Genomic DNA, 26,381 nt, shown 5'->3' on the forward strand with positions numbered 1-26,381 from the left:
TAAAGATTAAGTCAACTGGGCGGCAGGAGATTCTCTGACTGGTTCCACCTAAAAACTGCTCAGCAGGCTGCAATACCTGTATTGCGCCTGTAGGGGGTACAGCTCAGTGAGGCTTACAGCCAGGGAATCTGTTTCAGAAATAAACAACTTTTTGTATAAATCTGTATAAAGTGATGGTCTCTGTGCCCACTCAACATTCTGAACTATTTTCAATGAAAATTCCACACGGGAAGTGTGAATTGGCATTCTTTTACAAAAAACCCTACAGTTTAAGAACCTTGGCCCACTGAAAATGCACTTGTTTGGGGTAAATTAGAATGTGCAGAAATAGTATCAACTAATACCTTTGTGGCCCAAAACATTTTTCACTGTAAAATTGACCTGCTCATGTGCATGTAGATTTGCGATGAATATGGACATTTCCATGTAAAATAAATAGTATTGCTGCATGTTGAGCAGTGTTTAAGGTGGAACAGACAATACGAACAAGAGCTGTGAATAATGAGCTAACTTCAGCGTCGTTGTGTACTCAAGATTCTATCACACCCATATATGCAGAAAGTGAGCGTGAGGTCCTCAGTGTGCCTGCTTTGTGCTGCGTGGCTGAAGTATCTCAACTATCGAAAGAAGAGAGAGTCTTTGTGCTTCCAAATAAAGCACATTTAATTCGATAATATTGTCAATCCAACTTCACTAAGTCACAATGAATTTTTCCGAGGTTGTGCGATGTCACAGAAAAAATACAAACCGAATCTGTTTCTATTATTTTACAGTGGGGTGATCCTTGGGTTGGAGGATGGGTGTTGATACTGGGTTGCAAAATTAACACCGCTGGAAGATGGACAAGAAAAGGTCAAATTTGTGTTTACCTGGTTAAATTCAGTATGATAACAGTCTTTACAATACAATATGTTCATTCTTAATATTTTTTTTATGTTTCTGTGTGTGGGGTGGGGTTCGCCCCATGGCACCAAACAGGCTAGGACCACCCCTACAAAGGGTGACTGGTTAAATGCAGAGGACACATTTCATTGTGTGCACCTTGTGCAATGCTATGCTATGTATCACAATGACAAAAACAATCACTTACAGGTACCAATGTCCCTATTTCCGTGTTGTACCAATACAAAAAATGCATTTACTGGGCCAGGGGTCACCAACCTTGGTTCTGGAGGCTCCATTTAGCATTTACATTTACAGCATTTATCAGACGCCCTTATCCAGAGTGACTTACAATCAGTTGTTACAAGGACAGTCCCCCCATGGAGCATCTTAGGGTTAAGTGTCTTGCTCAGAGACACAATGGTAGTGAGTGGGGTTTGAACCTGTGTCTTCTGGTTCATAGGCGAGTGTGTTACCCACTAGGCTACTACCACTCATTTAGCTCACCTGATTCAACTTCTGTACTCTTTATCACCCAGTTTTTAGTTGCATGAGGTGCGGGGGAACATGGAAAGATCTAAGCTGAGCAGGACCAGGGCTGGTGACACTGTTTTTAAGGGACAATTACACAATCGCCCACCAGGTGGCAGTGATTGCTTTAAAATATTGAAACTACCTTTAACTAAAAAGAACATCAAACAATTTGCTGAATTAATGAATGAGTTAATTAAACGAACATGAATACAAAATGACAGTTTCAACAACTTTCCAGCAACATGCCAGACTCGTGAACGGATTAAAAGATGCCGCTCCCCGACACAAACACACAGACGAAGAGGGATTTTTGTGGCGATACGAAGTTCGCGTTGACACGCCGCACGGTCTCCACCAGATGGGAACCGCGCGGAAATCCCACGCTTCCTCCCTCTCACGCTCATTTCGGGCCATGTGGGCGGGAACCTGCCGCTGCGCGCCGATAAATTCCGTCTCCTCCTCCGGGCCGCACGTCGCGATGGAGCCGCCGGACGGGGACACGGAGAACCTGGACACGGTGAAGGCGCTGGCGGAGAAGCTCAAGCTGCAGACCCGCAGACCTTCCTACCTGGAGTGGAAGGAGAGTTTGCAGAAGCGGCCGTGGAGCGGGGACAAGAGCCCGGGCGACGGTCCCCTCCCCGCGGCCCAGAGCGTCTGCGGCTTCCGGACGGTGGACGATGCGCTGGAGTGGCTGCGGAGCGAGCTGGTGAGGCAAAGAAAACTAAAATCCACATCACACATCTAACTGCACCTGCCTAAAGACACAATTACCACTTGGGGCTTTAATAAAAAAAAACAGAAAAAAAAAAAAACACTTTATTATAATATTTAATATGTACAAATATGTGCAGTTTCTGCACTGATGTGTTTTCGCTTGTTTCACTGTGAACGTTTTCTTTGACTGGAGTTGCCTCTCGTTGCACTGACCAGTTTCTAGAAACATTAAAGCATTATGAACAAGGTGAGCACACAGATGGGTGGAAAAAAACAGAAAGACATTCCTTTGTTTGCTTGGTTGCTTTGGTGATGGCCGTGATGGAGCAAATGGCAGTATGCAAAATTCATTTTTATTCCCATTATTTGTCCTGTCTAGGTTGAAAGGTGTCATCATAGAAGTTTTTCTATGACTTTCATTCACATTCACATTCACATTAATATTTAATGCGTATATATGTCTTCTAACCTGCATTATCATACCTAATAGAAAGAGATGCAACTGCAGGACAACCGCCTGGCCCGGCAGCTTATCGGCCTGCGCGGCGAGATCCACCGGCTGAAGGTGGAGCAGGTCTGCCACCGGCACAAGGAGATGCTGGATGACGCCACCTACGAGCTGGAGGAGTGCGAAGAGGAATCCGACCTGCTGTGCGACATCCCAATGAAGGCAGCTTTCGCCCTGTCCACCCCCCTCAAACACCTGGGGCTCACCAAGATGAACATCAACTCCAGACGCTTTTCCCTGTGTTAGGGGCCGAGCCTGGAGTTTGGTGGAGGAAAGAAGGAATATATCAGATCACGCACAGATCATCAGACTGGTCACTCTTTTAAGATCTTCCTCGAGGGTGCACCGCCCTCGTGTGACTGAACGATCCTGAGTGCCTCTGGAGACGGAGAAGCATTCCACATGGCGGGGAGAGCGACAGATGCTCTCTGGGTCAGGGCTTGGCCGGGCTCCCGAACGCCAGTCAAACAGGAAGACAGAGGTCATGTTCCAACATTCTGTCACTTCTTCTCCAGACAACAAAAATAGCTCCGATTGCCATAGGGTTCAAGGTCAAGATGAATGAGGATTAAAAGCTCATGTAATGATTTTTTCCCAGGACTGTGTATATATTACTATCACTGTGTATATATTAACATCATTTATTACTATCACATTTTTATGTAAGCACAATGTAAAAATTAGTCCTAAATGCTACAGATACATTTTTCAGCAGAATGTATTTTCTTTTACTGTAAAAAAGAACACAGAACTGGGTGTTTTTGTATCCTCTCAAAGATATACAGCTATAACTCAACAGATATAACTGTGAATGAACAAGAGCTTGTTTTTATTCATAATTAAAAAATTATGTTCTTCAAATCAATATAAATTAATAAACTCATCAATATTTGCATAAAAACATTTTACAAATCTTATTCCATTTTTTTTGTTGTTATCTAGCCCTGTATTTTAATATACAGAGCTGTTATACAGAGATCCTGATGTGATATGCTGCAGGATCTTGTCATGTGATTTCCATGTCACTATTGAAGGCCAGGAGCAAGAGACAAGCCCATGTTGCATTCAGGGTGAACAGACAGGTCAGTGAAGTCAGTGTGTGAATAAGCACATTGTAAGCAGAATGTTTTTCCTCTGGGGCTTATCCCTCATTCTGTACGCTTAGGACTTGGCCCAAATCAAGTTGAACTGTGACTGAAAAACAGTGACAACAACACAAAACATTGTTTCAATTTATTACAGTTTTATTGTGTTTATTTGCTATGCAACATCAGAATAAAGTATAGTTGTGTAGATATAGTTAAATAGGTTGAAGCAGTTTCTTTCAGTGAGTCATGCAGTTATCTTTCATTGTTCCAACTGTTGATGTCCACCAAGAGGTCAGAGGCATATCTCAGTGAATTATTACATTTTAACATTAATGTGATGGAATAAAATGACCTCAAACAAATTATACTTTTTTCTAAAAAAGGCAAAAATGTCAGCCCAATAATAATAAAATGTTCGCTTTCCATGACAACAGTGTGTCCAGCAGATAAAAGTGATAAAATAGTAACTGTAATATTAATAATAATTATACAAAACATTAATCTCGAAATGTAATCCTGTACAATCCATAAATTAATAGAATGAGATGTATGAAAGCTCACAGAATATGTATCCTGGATATTGATTTTCAGAGGCAGACACAGAGTAATAATGGTCATTAGGTTGCAAAAGCATTAGCATGCGTCTGTTGGGTAGCGTAAAACGATGAAAACGATCAGCTTGGCGATTTGAACCAGTAACAAACTCACCGTATCTCACTGCTTCCTGCAGTATGTGGATTCAACCTTAATATTTAGTTTACATTTACATTTACAGCATTTATTGCCCTTATCCAGAGCGATTTACAATTAGTAGTTACAGGGACAGTCTCCCTGGAGCAACTCAGGGTTAAGTGTCTTGCTCAGGGACACAATGGTAGTAAGTGGGATTTGAACCTGGGTCTTCTGGGTCATAGGCGAGTGTGCAACCCGCTAGGCTAAGTTGTGACTTAGTTGTGACTTTTACGCAGCGTTTGTTTAATTTTGCAATGGTGTAATATTCAGACCCTCTCAGAACTATTCAGAGTTGTTCTCATATTACTGATACTGTGGAACTAACAAAATCTCATTAGCAGAAGATATAGAAATACCAGTTTTTCTGACAAAATGGTTCACTTGCAGTCATTTTTATTAAAATGCACCCCTACACAAACAATAAATATGTAAAGCAAGCCGACACAAATTTCACATTCACATCAATCATCCTGCAACAAGCACTTACTTATTTCTTGTGTGTTTCCTGTGTGTGTTGGTGCTGACTTCCTTTCAGCATTTGCTCCCTCATGCAGGGAAACAACAAAGAAGCTGTGCTTCAAAAGCCTCAGTAAACCAAGAGAAATGAGACAGAGGGGCCTTTGACCTTGTATTAACCAAAGGTACATTCATTAAAAAAAACAAAACTGATACGTAAAAATGAAAATACAACACCAACCTCATGCCGCTTATAATAATGCCTTCATAAACCCATTCACCAAAATAATCAGTTATGTCCACATCTTGTGTTGTTCTATGAGGCCGACTGTTGCTTCTACTGTCCATAAGAAATGATGTATAGGCTGATATTTGTGTCAGTAGAAACTGAATTTGAATTGAATACATTTTAGTCTGAATTGCCAATTCAAACTGAATTGGAATTGTTCAAAGTGAATCTATTCATTTGAATTTGAATTCAAGAGAAATTGAAACTGTATTTTTACATCCCTAAAAATGTAAAACAGATTTGCTTCTCCAAATTCAATTTCAGTTTTCACAATTCAATTTCAGTTTATTGCGACGCACAATCCAGGCCCACGAGGAAAAGCAATGGAGTGCAGATTCCCGACAGACCTTGAACATAAACAGTACAAACATCAGCCCATAACAATGTCACCAGAAAATTATTTACATTTACATTTATGGCATTTATCAGATGCCCTTATCCAGAGCGACTTACAATCAGTAGATACAGGGGACAGTCCCCCTGGAGCAACTCAGGGTTAAGTGTCTTGCTCAGGGACACAATGGTAGTAAGTGGGATTTGAACCTGGGTCTTCTGGTTCATAGGCGAGTGTGTTACCCACTAGGCTACTACCACCCCATTTCACTGGACACCTTGCACATTTTGCAGATCCAAGGTGGAAAGCTTTGTGCACTGAATGTGCAGCTATTTTGAGAGAGTGGAAACATTTGTTCCTATTGGGCTGGTGGCGCAGCAGTAAATGCTAATTGTAGCTCTAACGAAGACAGTTACTTTCTCATTTGTTCATTTCAACCCCGAAGGTCACAAAAGGCAAAGGAACACAAAACCCTCACACGAAGCCCTCAGAGAAACAAGGAAGTTAGCAGGATATGGGCATGGTGGCCGCGGAGCTCGGGGTGACCGTTGAAAGTGGGGTTCCACACTCAGGCATGGGGAGAAGCCCTGACCCAGTTGTCGAGGAGTTTAACGTTCCCTGCTGCACAGCTGCATCGCCGGCACCTGTGGGAGCGACTTCAGCGCAACGCTCAACCCCTCAACCGACAGGAAGCCCGTTTGGGCTGCTCGTTCCCCACCGCTGCCGTGTGATGTGTGAGCAAGGCACACAGGATATGTTCTTCTCTCACACAAGCCTAATGCAAGAGGGGCTCAGGCTGATGAGCCCGGCTTCTTCGGTTATCTGATGCTCTGAAATTGAACAGAACTTATTCCCCCCTGCGCTGGCACTGGCAGTTTAATGAGGAGATAGACGATCAGAAGATGGAGATGTCTGGTTCAGAGGCAGACAAGTAGAAACTTTGGGTGTGGCGTAGGAATCGGCACATTTCGCAAGGTACGTTTTCCAAAAAGATATTAACTGGATAGTATCTTATTCATCCTAGCTGGTTTAAAACATAAAAAACATCAGATTCCACCAACTTCACAGATATTTATATAAGAAAAAACATTAAAAGTAGTAATTCTAATAACATAGATAATAAGGAAAAGTGTCCATATTCTATTAATGTACTTGTGAAATGATTCTATGATGTCATATTAAAAATTACAGCATTGTGGTTTTGTACAAATACTAGTATAGTACACTACTATATAAATTCAATGACGATACCGCTCTAGCGGTTGGTGCCAATGAATCTTATAAATAGGTTGCTACAGCGAGAGGACACCTCCAAAGCTGCCTGTATCAGAAATATTTAGATTTGACGTCAACATACTTCAAAAAACTAAAATAACTCAAAAAACGCATAATGGTTCTCAGGCATGACAAGAAGGTGAAGGGTACAATGCAAGATTATTTACAGGAAGATGGCTCAGTTAGATTTAAATCTATAGCAGGCTAGAGGCATCACACACAATCACACACACATACGCACACACACAACCGCTGACCTAATTTTCAATCATTTTGTCGTTTTGAATAGTCAACGCAACGTCTGAACTCTCTGCAGAATATTAAACTAAATATTTGTATTTAGATTTCAAAAATAACTGTATGAAGATGAATACTTCTTTTGTGCACCTCAATGGTCAAGGATGAGAAAAAACAACAACTCTCAAATACTCAGTAACAAGGATTAAGAGTCAGAGGAAGCACAATCAAGATCTACACCAATGTCCCTATGTCTACCCAATGTTCAGTTTAAAAACTGAAAAGAAAATACAGCCCCCAGTAAACCACCCAGATTTCCCAGAAGTGTCGTTTTTCAAAATTCCCCATTCTTCAATTCACCAGGTCTGTCCATGTAATTCTCTACTGTGAAAGTCACTTGGCAAGACATATAGATAATAGTTACACATGAGAAATACAGAAGGGCAATTCAGAAAAATGTCTGCATAGTCAGCAAAACCCAGGTGACTTCTGATAATTTTCACAAGATTCTAAAGTGACAATCTTCCATATTTCATTAGAATCTTGGATTCATAATTATAGTTTTTAGCATAATATTGCTTTGCTAAAATAATCCTTTCTTCAAACTAAAATTTCAAATGATATTTTACTTGAAATCGTGGAAACAAAACAGTTACAATGAAATGTTTTCATTCATAATGTATAATCCACCCTCTAATAACATAGCATTACCTTACTAATGAGAAATGTATCTATAGAATTATACAGAGGAGGAAGCCTTTTCTAAATAGAGCCATTAAGCCCGCCTCTTCCAGATTTAATTTCCTGATAATATATTGTTCGGATTTGTAATTTTTTTTTAACTGATAACTGAACATTTTTTATCTACATCACCAGCCAGGCTCACCCAAAATTAGTTGAGCTTTTTGCTGTCAAGGGTCTGATTTTTTCAACTTTTTTCTAAAAAAATTCAACATTGCCAGTTGCAAGAGAACACATACAACCGTACATTTTAGAGGTATGCATTTCAGTTGCTCTAATTGCAATTAAGAGTTTCTTGCTACACAGATGCAACCAATTAGCCAAGCCTGAAGAGATCTTGATCTCACAAGACTTCCTGCATGAAGCCCAAACCGGACAAGCTCAGTATCTCTAAACCAGTGGTTCCCAACCTATTTTCCCTGAAGGCTCCCTGTGTGTTTCCAAGGCAAATCAGGACCCCCAACCCCAATTCCTTCCTGCATACATAAATTCAAAGAATGAAGTGATTAACTGAGAATTTATTTGCAAAAACAAAACAGCAGTTGTAGGTTTTTGGTCTTATTCTGTTCTTGTTTTACACTGTTATTGGGACTTCATAAATTTTAAGTTTAAAAAGTCAATTTCGGTAAATTGTGCCCACCCGCCCACGATCTATAGCAACCAACCCCCCACCCCCCTGGGGGAGAAACTACTTTAAACTACATTCAAGATAAGCGTGCCCACACTCCTCTGTAAGGCCCAAAGAAATGCCAAGCAGAAGGACGTAGGAAAAGGAGACGGCAGAGACACCGCCACTGGAAAATGTGTCACACCCGTGTTCTTCATTTCACTAAATTCTGCACAGAAACGCCTCTTCTGAAGCTGCTTGTTTGCCCTCTCTAGCCCCACTGCAGAGACAACATGGGATGCAACTGCAGCTCGGATTACTACGACGAGGACTGGGTGGAGAACCTGGATGTTAAGTGTGAGCAGTGCAACTGCCCAGTGCTCCCCAACTCACTTCAGGAGGTGAGTACTCACCTGGTCACACACAAAGGGACAGTGTGCATTTACAAAACAGGCAACCACAAAAGGTCACTTACAAGATAAGATAAGATAAGATTAGATGATCCTTCATTTGTCCCACAAGTGGGAAATTCACTTTTATTTTAAGATAACAGGGTCACTTGTTCAAGTGATAAATGTAGAAATCAAGAAGAAATTTTATGTTTGCTGTAGGTGGACAGTCCCTGTACCCCTTGAGGTTACTTAAGGGTGACTTGATAAATGTAAATGAATGTAAATGTAATGTTTGGAATTTATGAACGCTTATAATAATAGCTCAGAATTCAGACATCATTCATTGTGTAATGAGTGAAAATGACTAGAACATCCTTGAGGAGGGGGGCTCAGAAAGGCTTGTGTGATCTGGCCACAAAGTAATGAATCTTGAAATACATAGAATACTTTTCTATATTGCCGTCATTTACGATTAAATTAGGCATTTTTATCTGAAATTCTTAACCTTCAGTTATACAAGTATCATGAGTGACCAGTGAAATCTCTGTCATTCGCACACCAGTGAACAAAGCACAGAGAAATGCAACACAAGTGAGTTGCAGTCAATGCTTGTCACGGGCCTGGATTTTTTTTGGTGTTGAAGTATTATTCTCTGTTCCCTGTGAATGCATAATTATTTTCGGTGAGGAACTTCTTTCTTCCTCTTTAAATGGAATGCATTTACCTTTTTTGAAGCGTGACAGACACATTGCAAACATCCAAGTTCGGAATCCTGGGTGTTACGTCAGGTTATGGTCAGGTTACAGCACTTTCTGTATATATGTGCTTTCAAATCAGAATGGCCACCTCTATGTGCAGTGAAATGTCAGTTCTAATGTCATACACGACAGAAAGTACTTTTGATTCCACATCATTGTTGGTGGAAAACTGTCCCGCTTCCTCTGTGCTCTCTTTCACAGTACAAAGACACCCTGAGCCCGTACCAAGATAATTATACTCCACCCACCTCACCACTGCCAGGTATGCAGTCGAATACATTCACCATCCTCTACTCAAGACCAAACCCAGTAGAGCGGTTTATTTATTCTTTAAATTGCTGTGCTCTATTTTATTCACACGGCCAGCATTGGCATGTAACAAAGCGCTGTAACAAGGTACTGTAAAATACTGTTCATGCATACTGTAACCATGTGAGACCATGTGAGACCCATGTGAGACCCGTCTAAAGCAAGACACCAAAGTAGGAAGACATAATCAAGACCATTAATGTATTTCATGCCTCAGAATTTTTCATTATATTTGTCTCATATAACATACCACCCAATACTAGTTAGTAATAAAAAATAAGTCCAGATGAGACATAGTAAATGCTCATTCTATAGGAATTATTATTGAATAAACAAATATGTTAAGGATGTTACCAAGGGGCAAAATAGTAGTAGTTAGCTGGTTAATAACCATTGACAGCTCAACTATTACCCTCTATAATGCACTGATTAAAAAAATGTCCTGTTGCAGATGCCCTGGTGGTTGCGTTATACGACTACCAGCCCTGTCACAGTGATGATCTGGGCTTCACAAAGGGAGACAAACTGAAGATTCTTAACAGGTAAGTTGGTCCAGAATGGGACATTAGACGCTGTAGATGGTGCACGATGGTGCATGGTGTCATGGTGTCAGACATGCTGTAAGATGCCCACTTTAGTAACCAAAAAACAGATCCTCCTCCAAGCAAGGAGGGACAGAGACTGTGAACGATAGTAACATTTTCTTTTGCTCAGAGATGACCCCGAATGGCACAAGGCAGAGTCCCTCACCACAGGGGAGAGGGGCTACATCCCATTCAACTTTGTGGCCAAACTCAACACGATCGAGTTAGAGTCGTAAGTCACATCAGCATCACTCAGCCACATCACTCGCCTTCGTAATTCCAAGATAAAGGACAAAACAACACCTACTGAATATAGCCGGTCTGCTTGATGGCCGATTTCAACAGATATTCTGAAGAAATGTGTTTGAAGGTTGTATGTTTAAGTGATTGTTGCTTTTTTCCCTCCACATAGTTGGTTTTTCAAAAACATCTCAAGAACTGATGCCATGAGACAGCTCCTCTCTCCAGGAAACACCCAGGGCTCCTTTCTCATTCGAGAAAGTGAAACAAACGAAGGTATAAGATCACATGTTAAAGAAAGGATGGAAGAAAAAGCAGCGAATACATCATCAACACAGCTTCCTGCAGCACTTCCTGTAGCCAAAGCAAGACTTGCAAAATTAGATGAACTGCTTGCATAGGTATTTGGTGATGGAAACCAAGTTTGAAGTTTGCCTTTTGGTGGGCCCTTTGAGCAAATAACAAATACTTATGGAATTGTTTGGTCGTTTTAATATTTATCTGATAGTATCATTTCAGAGCCTCTGATTGATTTAATTTATTGCAAGGGACCCTTAAGATTCTAATGAAATAATTTTGTGTGGTTTTGCAATGACCTTTTTAATCCATTTACCTGGGTTCAGTCCTTCAGTCCTTCAAAGCAAGTCATTCAATATGGGCCACGCCCTGGTCGTGACATTTGAGAAGAGTCATTTTTAAATATCTGATGCATATTAAATATTTCAGATGCATATTGCGAGAAGGTGGGAGAAAGTGTTGGAAAGTTCTTATCATGGTGAAACATTATTTCAATACATGGTATACTGTGTATAATGTTGTACTGACTATAAACCAATCTTGAATCTCTTGAATCTTGAATCTAAAATGCAAATGTTTCAACTTCTTTTCCAACAGGTTGTTTCTCCTTGTCAGTGAGGGACTTGGATCACACGTTAGGAGACGTCATTAAGCACTACAGGATTCGAAACATGGACAGCGGTGGCTTCTACATCACGTCAAAGATCTCCTTCAAGTCTCTGTCGGAGCTTGTTAAGCATTACTCACGTACGTTCACTAATGCTTTTGAGCTCATGTGTCTTTCATGACTGTAAATGCTGTACAAAAGAAAATATGTTGTTTCTTTACTTCTCTTTACTTTTCTTTACTTTTCTTGGCAGACGCTTTTATCCAAAGCGACTTAAAGCGACTCATGGCACTCGATCCTACTTTATGTCTTTTGTCACTGCATAAAAAACATGCTAACGTAAAGCACCGCCCTTCTGGCTTCCAGGAAGTTCGATTCACTGTGATTTTTTCTCTGTCAATAGGAGATGCAGATGGGTTATGCACACGTCTGGTGAAGCCATGTCAGACAGCTATGCCCCAGAAGCCCTGGTGGCAGGATGAGTGGGAGATACCAAGAGAGTCCTTGAAGCTGGAGAGGAGGCTGGGTGCAGGCCAGTTTGGCGAAGTGTGGATGGGTAAGAAAGAGTCCAGGGTGGAGCAGTCAGGCTAATTATTCTGCAAAGAAAGAACATTCCTTACAATTCCTTTAGTGAGACTGCCCAATTGTCTGTTTTTTTGTTAGAGACAGCATTCATGTGCCAATTGCTTGTCCTTGCTCTTCCCCTGGGTTTCCATGCATCATGTGTCATTTCCAAAACACCGCTATGGCTGTAGTGTTTGTACAAATATTAAATACTTAATCAGTTGGCACGCAGAGGTGTGTGGGTGGGCAAGTTGTCTTATCTGGAGAGGCAAAGAACTAAAACGTTATACAAAATTATTGGTGTGTGAACGGATACTCTTTTTCTTTGTATTATTATTATATTCCCAAGTTCAGGTTCTGTGATTTATCTGATGATAATCTGATTTAACAAATCAGTGAAATTAGAAACCTCAGATGAAACGACAGGACTATTGATGAATGGATATGAACTATTATTGATCATTCCCCCACATTGTTCACTATACTCCTTCTAGATGCAGATTGTGAATTGAAGCTCACAAATAGCTATATTGTGGTCAGGGACTTGTTGTGTGACAGGAGAGGATTTGTCATTTTACTGGTGTGCAGGAAACTGAAATAAACCAGTCACATGAAACAGGAAGCCATGTTAAGATGTTCACAGTTCCTTTTGTGGTAAAGTGACCCTCTTCAGTGCTGTCTTTGTTGTTGTATTTGCTTTTGTAGAATGCCCAGCCCTTGCACATAAGTTAAAAATAGACCCCTATTGGTGAATTTTATGTTTATGACTTCCTCCTGTCCCGGCTTGACAACCTGCTCCTCTGTCAATGCCTCTGTCAATGCCAATGCCTGGATTTCAATGAATGACTCGGCCACAAACATCAAAGCAGCCATGCAATTCTCTGAACAAGAAAATAAACCGCTTAAATGCTTTAGGGATAAACCTCTATAGTTTGAATTGTCATAAAGAAGGAAAAACAATGTGAATGATTGGGTGAGTGGACCAGTGACAATACGGCACTGATTTTTTTTCTTCCCTATTGACACAGGTATTTACAACAATAACAGAAAGGTGGCCATTAAGTGCCTAAAGGCTGGCAGCATGTCTATCAGTGCTTTCCTGGAAGAAGCCAATCTGATGAAAGCCCTTCTGCACCGACGCCTCGTACGCCTGTTCGCCGTGGTGACACAAGAACCGATCTACATCATCACTGAGTACATGGAAAATGGTGAGCTCGTGAGACTGGCCTAGGGGCCATGTTGTGAGCCCAATGGACTTATTTTTGACAATCTGATCTACTGAGCTACCCAGATAACACTTTTTTTTACTGTTAACAGTCGATCTGGGAGAATAGTCAGTATACCCCATCTGACTCAGACACATGAATCTGTTCCTAACCACCTACCTGCCAGAGAGTCTATTACAGTGTATCTGCTGACAGGTGTCAAACATGGTGGAAAATTTTTCATGATTAAACTGGTTTTACGGTCATAGAGGAAATGAGGCAAGCAGCTAAGGTTGAGTGTACCTCAGTCATGTGGCTGAGTCATGCTACAGTGAACTGAATGACTCTTGAGAATAATATTGGATGAAATCCTTCCAAAGACTTCCTTGATTAAGATTCAACAGGGTTATTTGTGTTATTCGTGGTCACATTCGTTCATGTGTAACAGTGAAATGCGACTCTGATCACTCCAGGACTGAGTGATAATAAAATCTGGGAGGAAAAACAGTGACAAACATCAAATGAAATATTAAATAATTACATGAAATATACACACACACACACACACACACACAAGGCAAGCTAAGTGGGAATGTGGTTTGATATAACAATCTATCCAAAGTGAAATATAAAGCATTACAGTAGTATAAAAAATGGCTTATATAATTACTTTTTTTTTAGCACATAACCTTTGTCAGGAGTCCAAATATCCTGTAAAATATATGACATAGTGAATATACCTACACATAACTATAACAGCAACTAATTACATACTAGTCAATGGAGTACCATTGCTGTAATGTTCAATAGTGTGACACATTTATTTGCCTCAACCTATATTATTATTTGATTGTGATGCTTTAATGTTCCCATTTATTTAAACCCTCATGTCATCATATACAGTAAAACAATGAGATCATAGAAATAACCTGATGTTATGCCTATGGTGTGTGGTACCAGGATGTAAGCAGCAGATCCCTGCAAATACAGGATGGGGTTTCTATGTGGGGTCAATATTATTATGTTTTTTGCCACAGAGCCCATATTCATCTGCTTACAGTTTCACTACAGGAATGTGAGCATGAGTGACATACTCATTGTTTTCAATAAGTGGCCTTATTGAAGATTGATCAATGCTGGTCCAAAGGCCTTACACAAAAGCACTGGAAAAAGCTCCAAAATTAGCACACACACAAAGAATAATCAATATAAATATTTCTTGTGCCAGTGTAATAGCAGCAGACCACAGCTGCATAATAGTTTTCTGTCATTTTCCATCCACTGAGTGTATTTATGCAATGCATGTCAGCTCAAGTTGTGCTGATCAGTAGAAACTGTAGTGATCGGAGCATTCTGGATTCTTACATGAGGCAGACTGAACATACTGAACTGAATCAAGCATCTCAGGTACACATGTGATCCTGTGTGCTTTGTCTGGGCAGACTTTTTTCATGCCTTCAAAAAGCTTTTTTGTCTTTTTTGAGACCTCACATTAAGGGGGACAAGCATGCTCATTCACAATGACTGGTGACAACAGCATTGCCCAGTGAATGGGGTGGCTTTGTGTGCACTAGGAGGAGCCGAGAAAGGGCCCAAAGAGGCAAAGATCCCATGTCCTTTTGTCTCAGAAAACAATTGTTGGCAGTGTTGTTGGTGTAAAGAAAGGTTTTATGATGCTTTCTTCCAACATATTTTTTTCTGTCATTCTGGAAAATGTGACCAATTAAATTCACGAAAGGCCTGACAGCATCCGCAAACATTAAAGTGCCGGGTTTGGATCAGAACATCATCGTCCTCTGACCCCTTTTCCTGGCTTGGAGTTTTTCCACCTCCTCCAGATGAATTTCCTTAGACAAAATTTGTGGTTCGTGTAGGTCCCATGGCATTCCTTTTTCCTTTCGGAACACAAAACGCTGTCCGAGGAGTTCTGGGAGTACTTGACATCGGTTCACCTTTCACTGATAAGAAGTGGACATCCTGCAAATGTTATGTTGTTCATACTGGGTTCCTGTCAGCTATTTATGTCTTATTTTTAACCTGGCACGGCCTGCACTGAGGCACTAGTGTTCGATTATTCTAACTCATTAAGCTGTTGTGTCTGACAGAACATAATAGACACCCATTAAAACAAGTCAATTTATAAATTACAATTTTTTTGTTGTTTTTGCTATTGTTGTGTCATTGCAGGCAGTTTAGTGGACTTCCTCAAAACCACCCAAGGCTGCAACCTGAACATGAACACGCTGATAGACATGGCTTCTCAGGCAAGTGACCGGCACTAAAATAAACACCTTCCTTCGCATCCAGTGCTTATTATTGTTCATGTTCTGTTTGCATCATATCCGCCATCCAAGTTCACCTCTATATAGCTCTCTGTCTTCTCTGTCAGCTTCACGCTCTGGATTAGATGAAGTACTGGCCCACTAGACTGTAAACCATGTCTGGGTTATTATTGTAAGTCTTACTTGCTGACTAATACAGGAGAAACAATAGGGAGCATTGTTTAAATGGAAGAGAAGTGGTCTGAGGAGAAAATTAAAAGTCTAGACACAAATTTGACCATGTCACATCCAGCACAATCTCAGACCTAATTCTTGTCTCACACACACAACAAAAACATCATGGAAATTCCAACTAATCCTGAGGGGGGTAGGGAGTTGGACACACCGAATCAGCCAAAGGTCAGTTTTGTTGGACTGGTCATTGCGCTTTATACAGGCATAGACAGGACAGCCATTGAGACAGCAGTGTGTCCACATGAGCTATGCTATGTATCTAGGAAAATGACAGGGAACGAGGACAAAGCATGCAGCCACCATATTGTGTTGTGTATACTTGGCTGGTTTCAGTAACTTTGAAGAAAACGCTTGCTCTGTGCCCAAAATGGCCTCACCCACCGAATCCTGTGTCGAATGAACACTTAAATCGACTGTGCTGACTATAATCTGGCTACCAAACAGGTATGAGAGAACTCGTTGAATCTTCTAAAATGATTTCAGTTCGTGTCAGTATAACCACTTCCCTACTCTGAGGTAGACAGGACTCTGCCTATATGGTGAGGTATGCACGCCCCTTCCTCCTCAAATCCCCCACACCGCCCTTGAAGCCTGCCTGTGAGATTTTTGCGTCTGTGCCTCCGCACACATACGTACGTACCTGTGCACCACCATAGGGACTTCTTTGAAATAGATGAATGAGCCTGATGCCTCATGAGTGTAAAGTTTCACATCCGCCTCTTCCCTTTTACCCCTATAGACGTGTATTTAGGTCACTCAAAACCCCTTCCACATGGCCCAGTGATGACAGGATTCACTTTTTCTTTCTTTAGTTCTTTCGATAACTGCTTATTCACACGCATATTTTTCTTCCTTTTTTAAAACAAAATTTTACTAAGTGAGGCACAAAGAAAATATCTTCCCCCAATACATTTCCACTTTTTTCATTAATACACAGTGTGCGCTTATGATGGTCATGACATTGCTGAGTTTCATCAGAAAATCATAGCAGTTTTACTCATAGTTTTATGTCTTCTCAAGTTTATTAAGCATTTACAGTATTCGGGCACATTTTACATGCCCACCACCAGCCCTGTGTGGAAAATGACGGAGAGGAATGGCAACGGTGCTGAGACGTGCGGAACAGAAAGTTGACCTTTGGGAGTATGTTTGAAAGATGCCTTGCATAAACTGGGTGGTACTCAGAGACCAAGGTCAAAGTTCAGGCTAAGGGATGTAAGGCCCTCCCAGTACCAGGAACTTGCCACTTTTCTGTCTCCAAAATACACAGACCACGAATTTACACACACATATATGCATACTCTTCACAAGCTCCCTCAATCTTATTTTAACCAGTTACATTTTAAAAATGTAAATGTTGTCTTCATTTGTATCAACGTGTTCATAAAAAAAGTTGTGCCAGTGGATCTATTTAGTGGATCTATAAAGTATCTGATAGACACTGTAACTTAATTTATCTCAAAACACAGATAAAAAATCGAGTGAGAGGCAAAATTCATGTTACTGGCGTTGTGAAAGTGGGCCGAAGCGTCAAACAAAGACCTGAATGCATGGTACATTGTACATTTAGAGCATTTATCAGACGCCCTTATCCAGAGCGACTTACAATCAGTTGTGTCTTTCTCAGAGACACAATGGTAGTAAGTGGGATTTGAACCTGGGTCTTCTGGTTCATAGGCGAGTGTGTTACCCACTAGGTAGATACTTAATAACAGTAAGGTGTGATTGGCTGTGCATGCATTGCCCTCTACAGATTGCTGAGGGAATGGCTTACATCGAGCAGAAGAACTATATCCACCGAGACCTGCGAGCTGCCAACATCCTGGTGTCTGAGGAGCTCATCTGCAAAATTGCTGACTTTGGACTGGCCAGGCTGATTGAAGACAACGAGTACACCGCTAGGGAAGGCAAGAGCCATATTCAGTTGTGGTTTATTCTCACAATGAAATTATGTGGATTTAGAAGGGACAAAATGCTGCCATCTAGTGTTTAGTAACATTCAGTAACATTTCCCCACAACCCAGGTGCAAAATTCCCCATCAAATGGACGGCGCCTGAAGCCATTAACTATGGAACTTTCTCCATCAAGTCGGACGTGTGGTCTTTCGGCATCCTGCTGACAGAAATAGTGACGTATGGACGAATTCCTTACCCAGGTGAATTTATAATGTTAAAAGAAAATAAACTGCCTTAACTTTAAAAAATCTTGAGCCAATGAGAAGTGATCTGTGCCACCTAATATTTTAACACTGACGTAATGTGAATAAACCAAACAAACCTGTTGTCAGTAGCTTTATGGGAAAGTAAAATCAAAAACAATTTATTCATAAGCATAAATAAAGACAGCTTATTTAAAGACAGCTTATTAAAAGAGCAAACTAATATCTTTAACTACCGTAATGAGCAAAAACACATTTGTTAGTGTGCTTTAGACATGCGTGCTCTGGGTAAAAGCAAATGCAAATAAGGGTAGGACAATACATTAGTGTTATTAAGTTTCTACTATGCATGCAGGTGTTTGTACTTTGCTTGAAACCAAACCATTGGCGCACAGCATTTTTTTTCTTCCATAAAACACAATAAATGCATAGTACATGCAATCAATTACATAATAGAAACAATCCCAAGTACAATGACATTACAGCCACGCATTTACTGTACTTTCCCAGGCATGAGCAACCCTGAGGTCATCCAGAACCTGGAGCGAGGATATCGAATGCCCCGGCCAGACAACTGTCCAGAAGGCCTGTACAACGTCATGCATGAGTGCTGGAACGAGACCCCAGAGAACAGGCCTACCTTTGAGTACCTGAGGAGTGTTTTGGAGGACTTCTCCACTGCTACAGAGAGGCAGTATCAGGAGGGGATTTAACAAACTGAGCTCTCTCAGAACATGATATGCATAATCAGACCAATGTCTGCTTTGCTAGGCTGGAACATCATGCGTTTGAAAGAGACTCACTTTCAATGCAAATTATTTCAGTCCTCAAACGGAACAAGTTGCCACAGGTTCATTGATTATTTTTGTTTCCTCTTTGTATGTTCTGAAGCAATTGTTTTGTTGTGATCTTTATGTATTTTTGTGTTTGTATCTTATTTGGTTTCATCTGGAATATATCCATATGTAAATGCTAATTATGTAAAGTTTAAAACTGTTCTATTAGTTTCTTAGTGTACAATATAATACATGAATCTGACTGTATGCATTCCTCAGGTTGCTAAACAGGCTGTTAAGAGGACCTTTGTATTGATTTGCTTGTGCTGCTGTAAAAAAAATATGCAGTTCAATAAAGGTATGCAGAAATGCACTTACTGATCATTGTCTGGTTCATACTCAAATTCAAAAAGGCATTGTATAAATGCATGCCATTTTAGTTTTTCCTCTCAGTTATCAAGAATTGGCAATATATCAATGATTATCAGCAGAATTTCAGAACCATTCCTAAAGGAATCCTATCAATCACATATTTAATGAAGACAAACAATATGTGCAAAACATTTTATTAAAATAGTAATACAATATTCTAGTACATAGTAATTACAAATTTTTAAACTTACCACAAATATATGTTTTAAACTGATAGTATTTAGGTCAAAAATGTTTAAAACCGAACTCAAAAACATGAGGGTAGAGTAGGGGACCTTGGATGTCATTTTGCATTATTTATATTTAAATATTTATTTTATATTTAAATTAGCATTATTTAATGTTTTGGTCAAGTTAAAAAGACAAAAACAAGTGTTTTGTTGTAAAAACTAAGGCAGTGAGGCATATCGTGGCAAAAGTTATTCCATGGTTACCATGGTTGGGCAGAAGGGCCGAAGAACTGCCCTTTTAAATCTAATGCAACTTGTGCTGCTTCAGACAGTCTGGTTTGGAGTGTTGCAGGGAAGCAGTTCATTCTCTTGCTGTAGCTCATGTGAAGACCAGTCCCTGTCCTTAGGGTACTTCATACGCACCTGCAATAAAACGGAAAGAAAGCCTGTCACTTTTCAGGTGTAAAGTCTCAAAATTGAAAGAATGGCAACAGTTTTCCAAGAATGCTAACAGAAAATGATTTGCCTTACCCTTCTGGTAACCTTTTTGTGTCTGCCAGGGCAGGGAAGGTCCAGGAAGAAGACGCTGGTGGCACAACACTGCCCTGCAAATGCAACTTCCACCATTGACAGGAGGATAAGTGGGATCCAAAGAACAATGGTTGTGCCCTGGGAAAGACATATTGAGGACTCTGCATTTTCATCCAGCCCATTTCCCATTCTATATGTATGGAACTCAATTTTCACCTACATAGATCCTTGTGGGGTCGTACGGGCACTCGTTTGTAATGTTGAAATAGCCAATAGTGTCTGGAGACTTGCAGTTGTCCTGTACATTGATGCCTTTAAATGCAAGAGCCATCACCATGGAGTACACCAACCCTACTGCAGAGGCTGCGGCCAGGAGGGCCGCTAGAATGCACACAACCAACAGGAACCAATTCTGCAGGTAGTCAGAAAAAAGGTAATTAGCATTCATTAAATGCCACACAATTTGAATTTATAAGTTTGTACCTTACGTGTTACAATTATCTGATGCATACGTAATCGATGACTGTGGCAAGTAAGGATTAGTGATCGCGTGCATGTTATTCCATCAATGTGCTTTCTGGTGTATCAGGGCAACATAAAAAGCCATTTGCAGATTCATGATCATCTTATAGCAAAGAAGCATTCACAACTGTTTATTTATGAATGACTCTTTACTCCAATTGTAATAGTCTTTAAATGGCACAGTAATCAACCGGAAAAATCCATGTTTGATTAAGACATTGATTCCAAACCTACATGTTTTCTTTCTCACAGAGACTAATCAGTTTCTCAAAGTGACCTGAAATTAACAAAGTAAAGTAAAGTGAAGTGATTGTCACATGTGATACACAGCAGCACAGCACACAGTGCACACAGTGAAATTTGTCCTCTGCATTTAACCCATCACCCTTAGTGAGCAGTGGGCAGCCATGACAGGTGCCCGGGGAGCAGTGTGTGGGGACGGTGCTTTGCTCAGTGGCACCTCAGTGGTACCTTGGCAGATCAGGATTCGAAACCGGCAACCTTCTGATTGCGGCGCTGTTTCCTTAACCGCTAGGCCACCACTGCCCTAACAATCTGACAATTCATTAATAAATTACTTGGACTTGCCCTGGAGGAACCGTACATGAACATTATGACTGGAACAGAGGGAATGACTTAATGTGAGAATGAGATACTGGAATCTGGGACCTTACCAAAGACTTGTTTTGCATGTTCCGGGATAAGACAATAGCCGAGATGCCAGCAATTATTGCCTGCAAGTCATAAGAAAAATTACAAGCATTTTCCCATCTACTTTTGTGAGTCTCAGCATTGCACAAAAAAAATAGTCTCCCAGTTTTAAACTACTTGTTACTCATTTTCCTTAACAAGGTGTCATGCCACGCCGGGTGAAAAATGAGGCACAAGTCCACGACTTCGTGAAAATAAACATGGCCAAAACCACACAAAACATAACCAGAAAAACCATGCAGTATCACACTGGGTCTTAACAAGCAGGGGAGTGTCTGCATGAATGTGTAAGTTTTCCATTTTAAAACTAAATTGTGACAATTTACTTTTGGCAATAAGACAATGAGACAAAACCATCTGGTTTGTGCGGGTGGTATAATAATCAAGCTCCTCACCATCAGGCCAGACACGAGAGCAATGAAGTTGGAGATGGCGTACTCTGAGTCACGGTCTTCTTTGTTCATGTTTATGTGCCTGAGCACCGCTCCATGCTCCAGTCCTCCGAGGAGGAAGTTGACATGGCCAACCAGTACCAGGCCAAGGCCGGTCTTCATCAGCGTCTTCTCATCCTTCAGCCTGGCACAACATATGCCTAGGGTGTGGAAAAAACGGATTTTAGTCTCAATTTAGCCTCAATTTCTTTCTTTTTCTATTAATGAACAACCAGATGAACAGATGCTGGTTTGAGTAAATCTACTGTTCTGCATAATTCAAGTATTTGTGCTTACAGGTTTCTTTATTTAATTATACTGATATTTAACATAATTGATTGTTCCTTACATGAAACTATTTTGTTATACTTCTACAGAGATGGTGACTCAATGCCCCGGACTCGCACTTATGTCACACAAGTCATGTCTCAAAAACTCGATTTAATGTAATCAAGGGTAAGCTGGTGTGTAATGCATGGAAGGACAGTTTTCGTGCTGGTCTGCGCGTGTTCTTATGACAAAAAAACATGCATTTACATCAAAAAGTGGCAATATGTATTTAACGCCTGCCTGTTTAAATGAGCGCCTGGCATCTGAATTCGTCACTACAATTTGAACACTGGCTAAATGTAAAAAAATTAATGTAATCTGTCACACCTAATATTTTAGCATTGACTTAATGTAATTAAACCAGGTTACAGCAGGTTTGATTCACATTGCGGCAATGCTAAAACATTAGGTGTGACAGATTCATGATTTTTTTTTATGTTTAGCCAGTGTTTACTTTTTCAGTGTAGGTAAACGCCACAGGCAAATTCCACCATTTCTCCTCCCACACCAAAACAGCAGCCCATGTGACAACAGTACAGTGACTTGAAGTTAAGTGTGTTGAATATCATATGAATAAATGTTTTATATAAACAGCCTTCCATACAAAAGGCCCCAATCTAGATAAACTACTTTGTGATAGAGTTTAACGATATATTAAAATGAAACCTAAATACCAATTTGAACAAATGCGATTTATATCAATCGTAACGACTGTGATATTGCAATCCCAGACTCTGCTCCTTCGGTTAATGTCAGGGTTGCTGCGGGAAGAAGCATCTGCAGACATGCCGGGTTGGCTGAAGACAGTCAGTCAGAGACTGCGGCGTTGGCAGGCAGAAGAATGGGACCGGGCGAATGGGCAGAGTGTGGGCAGACGACACTGTCCGTCTGAAGGGGCATGCAGCAGAGTAAACAAAGTTCAGACAGTTGAACTGTAATCTTCGCCGCTTTCAGGCCAAACACATGAACAAGGCCTCTCCAAAGGCCTCTCAACACATCAGCGAATGAAATAGGCGTGGTTTTCTAAACTCCCGGTAAGACCGGGAAACACTGATAAGATCAGCTTTTCCTCCATTCTGGTTTTGTGTGTGTGTGTGTGTTTCGAGTAGGTTGACCAAACAATAGCACGCTTCAAGGCTTTGATCCTATTGGGCGCGTGAAAATGTGTCACATCACGCACAGCACGCTACGCAGCTCCTCGTCCAGGTATCTCCAAACTCGACTATTGTAACTCTCTCCTGGCTGGAGCCTCTGCAGCCACCATAAAACCACTCCAGATGATCCAAAATATGGCAGCCCGTCTCATCTTCAATCAGCCAAAATACACCCATGTTACACCTCTTCTCACCTCTCTCCACTGGCTCCTGGTAGCTGCTCGCATTGAGTTCAAATCCTTGATGCTCGCCTACAGGTCTGTAAATGGAACTGCGCCCTCCTACATCAATACAATACTACCTAGCTACACTCCTGCACGCTCTCTCAGATCGGCAAATGAAAGGAGACTGAAAATTCCGATTCCAATCAACTATGTTCTCCGTTGTTGTCCCTGGCTGGTGGAACAACCTGCCCTCCTCCACACGACTAGCCGAGACTACCACCACCTTTAAGAAGCAGGTGAAAACCCGCTTAAGTATTTCAGACAAATCTAACACTTTCGCACATGTGTACACACTGCACAAAACAATACAAAAAATATATATTTATATATATTATAATTTTTTCTTCGTCTAGCACTTATCAATCTCCGAGCATGCTCTTTGCTGACAAGTTCGGCCTTATCAGGGCTCTTAGTTTTGTTAACTCAAAATCTTTAGAAATCGAACGAGAATTGCTGGTGACTTCCTCTTGTAAGTCGCTTTGGATTAAAGCGTCTGCAAAGTAAAGTAAAGTAAATTTCAATGGATTTGGGGCTGAAGAAAAAAAACATACAAAATGATGGGTTTCAGAGCAATCCCATTGCGCTGATGTTCCTTATTGCTGGACAATAATGCTCACCAATCAGATAGGTCCCATGTATGTTATGCTACAGTTTTTAGTACAGATAACATAGTGAATAATCACAAATTAAATTGATTAAAATCGTTCAGCCCTACTTGTGTCACGATCCGGTCCGAAAAGGGGAACATTTCACATGACAATGAAACTCCGGTCCGGATCTCGGACCGGAGTTTCATTGTCCTGTGTAATGTTCCCTAATCGTTTTCACCTGTTAATTGTATAAAGCTGCCCTGTTCGTTTCTGTTCGCCATCAGGTCTTTAACGTTATGTTCCGTGTTCACCACTGTCAACGTCTCGGATGTCTCCCCTGTCCTGTGATTCACCATTAAACCCCAATTTCATGATGTCAGGTGATAGCGTCCTTCAATCCTCATCACTCTTCGTCCTCCTCTCTGTGCACCCGGCGCATCATGCCCGCATGGACGTGACAACTCGGTGATGAACATAAACAAGCACCGTGAGCAAACAAACCAACAGAGCTGTCCAAACACTGGCTTTACGGTTCACAATACAGATTTATTAGGCTAAAACTTCAACAGGGTCCCCAACTACTAGGCTGTAGACAAGAGAAAGAACCTTTAAACAGCAACAGTAAAAACAGCTAAATAAATGTTGACAAACCTTTATATTATGTAATCAATTCTGTTTTATTATATTTGTAATACATTACAATTTTATTTATTTACATGTTGTACATCATAGATAGATAGATATTCCCATGTTAAACTATTCAGATGCAACCAAGGCTTTATAATCTGCACTGCAAATCAGACATGTATACAGACCACAGGGAGCTGCTGAGAATCTGATGACTCTACATTCTCCTTATTGTACCGAGACCTACACATTATATTTGATTAATTTATTAATAAGCCGACATCAACATCACCTGGAAAGTTCTGCCAGCTTTACAGAAATCTTCCCTCGGATTCAGATAAACAGTCAGGCCGGAGTGTCCGAATGTCCTCGTGCACAAAGTAGCTTATTCACAAGCGGCCCTCTATCCTTGAATCCCGGAACATTGAAACACTGCTTCTGGAGTCATCGGAATGAACAATGATCCGATTTGATCACTAAAATGTGCACAGACACACACTGCACAGTTACACGCAGGTCACCGCTGTGGTGAGAGCACATCTGATGGGGGAAGGGTGCCACTGGATGAAGCAGAAAAGCAGGTTTTGCTTCATGACGTTGCATATTGCAGAAGTAAAGGCTGCTTGACGCACCAAAACCCAAAGGTCTGCAACAGAAATGGCCCACCTGCCATATATGGCACACACACACAAAAAAAGTAGAGAGGAAAGCTCTGAAACTCTACAATTCAACCATGCGTGTGACATAAAACGAAGACGATGTGGACAGCAAACCAAAACCTGAGATCGAACGGGCGCCAGCCCATCCGTGTAAGATAACAACAGGCAGATATTTTACTCAGCCGTGTTATGACACGTCGGTCCCGGCCCACGGCGAACAAAGGCGGGCGAAATAAAGACGGGTTCAAGCACAAGCCAAAGCCAATTCATCTCACCTCAATAAAGCTAAAAAAACGAATTGTTACACCTGCACGGTGGTGCAGGACGCACGTCATTTTGCTGACGATATAATAATAATAATAAAAAAAAAAAAACGAAACGAACTCGTGAACCGAACAAATGAACAAGCGAAGTGAACCGAAGCCGACCCCGCCCTGCAGAGCCCCGCCAGGTATGTCCGCCGGGACAGAACTCCCCGCACTTTCACACAGCGCGCCTTCCTTACCCGCGAAGCCCATGGTTCGGATGTCGCTATCGGCGGGCCATGTCGAGAGAACCGTCACCCCGTTCGCACCCGCGACCAGCCGACCTGAAAAGGACACGCGCGCGCGCTCCTCCTCCTCCTCCTCTTCCTCCTCCTCCTCCTCCTCCTCCTGCCAGGTGCATTTATAATGCGGTTCTTAGCTATTAACGTCTGCATTTCATTTCTAGGCGGCCTAATTAGTATTTAGTACAATTTACAGTCTGTCACAAAAGTGCACCTCACATTTTTGTAAGTATTTTCTTATATACACTTCCTTATTATATATTTATTTCGCTGACGATATGACACTTTGATAGAATGTAAAGTAGTCAGTGTACAGTTTCATGTCTAACCCAATGGCAACTAAAGTGAGTACACCCCTAAGTGTACTTGTCAGTATTTTGTGTGGCCACCATTATTTTCACACTCGTCCATGATGACATCACAGAGCTGGTGGAGAACATCATCTTTAGAAGTCTCTTCAGGCAGCGGTGAAGCTCCATGTGAAATCAATACTCATCCCTCTGCTGCATGGGTCAGCTCTTCCTGTCTTTAGCCATCCCAGTCCACTCCTGACCTGCTGAACCACAATGAGAATTAGTGAGGGCCTAGTTTAAACTTTATGTGGTGCTTTTTTGCAAACACTCCTCCTGAGAAAACTCCAAACATGTCC

At 41.1% G+C, this 26,381-nt stretch overlaps 3 protein-coding genes across 3 annotated transcripts; 2 read left to right on the forward strand and 1 right to left on the reverse strand.

Annotated features, from left to right (window-relative positions):
* Nucleotides 1-1,812: 1,812 nt before the first annotated feature.
* fam167b (family with sequence similarity 167 member B) lies at nucleotides 1,813-3,555 on the forward strand. The gene is made up of 2 exons (XM_028963839.1): nucleotides 1,813-2,122; nucleotides 2,621-3,555. The coding sequence occupies exons 1-2, from the start codon at nucleotides 1,829-1,831 to the stop codon at nucleotides 2,882-2,884; spliced, it is 558 nt and encodes a 185-aa protein (XP_028819672.1). The 5' UTR covers nucleotides 1,813-1,828; the 3' UTR covers nucleotides 2,885-3,555.
* Nucleotides 3,556-6,044: 2,489 nt separating this feature from the next.
* lck (LCK proto-oncogene, Src family tyrosine kinase) lies at nucleotides 6,045-19,129 on the forward strand. Its single transcript, XM_028963727.1, has 13 exons — nucleotides 6,045-6,512; nucleotides 8,673-8,798; nucleotides 9,749-9,809; nucleotides 10,308-10,398; nucleotides 10,571-10,672; nucleotides 10,853-10,956; nucleotides 11,575-11,724; nucleotides 11,988-12,140; nucleotides 13,177-13,356; nucleotides 15,541-15,617; nucleotides 17,623-17,776; nucleotides 17,894-18,025; nucleotides 18,539-19,129. Exons 2-13 carry the CDS (start codon nucleotides 8,691-8,693, stop codon nucleotides 18,739-18,741), a joined length of 1,515 nt encoding a protein of 504 aa, XP_028819560.1. The 5' UTR covers nucleotides 6,045-6,512; nucleotides 8,673-8,690; the 3' UTR covers nucleotides 18,742-19,129.
* Nucleotides 19,130-19,354: 225 nt separating this feature from the next.
* tmem54a (transmembrane protein 54a) lies at nucleotides 19,355-25,807 on the reverse strand. Its single transcript, XM_028980896.1, has 6 exons — nucleotides 25,691-25,807; nucleotides 21,566-21,762; nucleotides 21,134-21,193; nucleotides 20,158-20,349; nucleotides 19,938-20,075; nucleotides 19,355-19,829 (listed from the first exon to the last, which is right to left on the reverse strand). The coding sequence occupies exons 1-6, from the start codon at nucleotides 25,701-25,703 to the stop codon at nucleotides 19,731-19,733; spliced, it is 699 nt and encodes a 232-aa protein (XP_028836729.1). The 5' UTR covers nucleotides 25,704-25,807; the 3' UTR covers nucleotides 19,355-19,730.
* Between the last annotated feature and the right edge of the window lie 574 nt (nucleotides 25,808-26,381).

This window comes from Denticeps clupeoides, chromosome 1, assembly GCF_900700375.1.
Source record: "Denticeps clupeoides chromosome 1, fDenClu1.1, whole genome shotgun sequence".
NCBI lineage: Eukaryota > Metazoa > Chordata > Actinopteri > Clupeiformes > Denticipitidae > Denticeps > Denticeps clupeoides.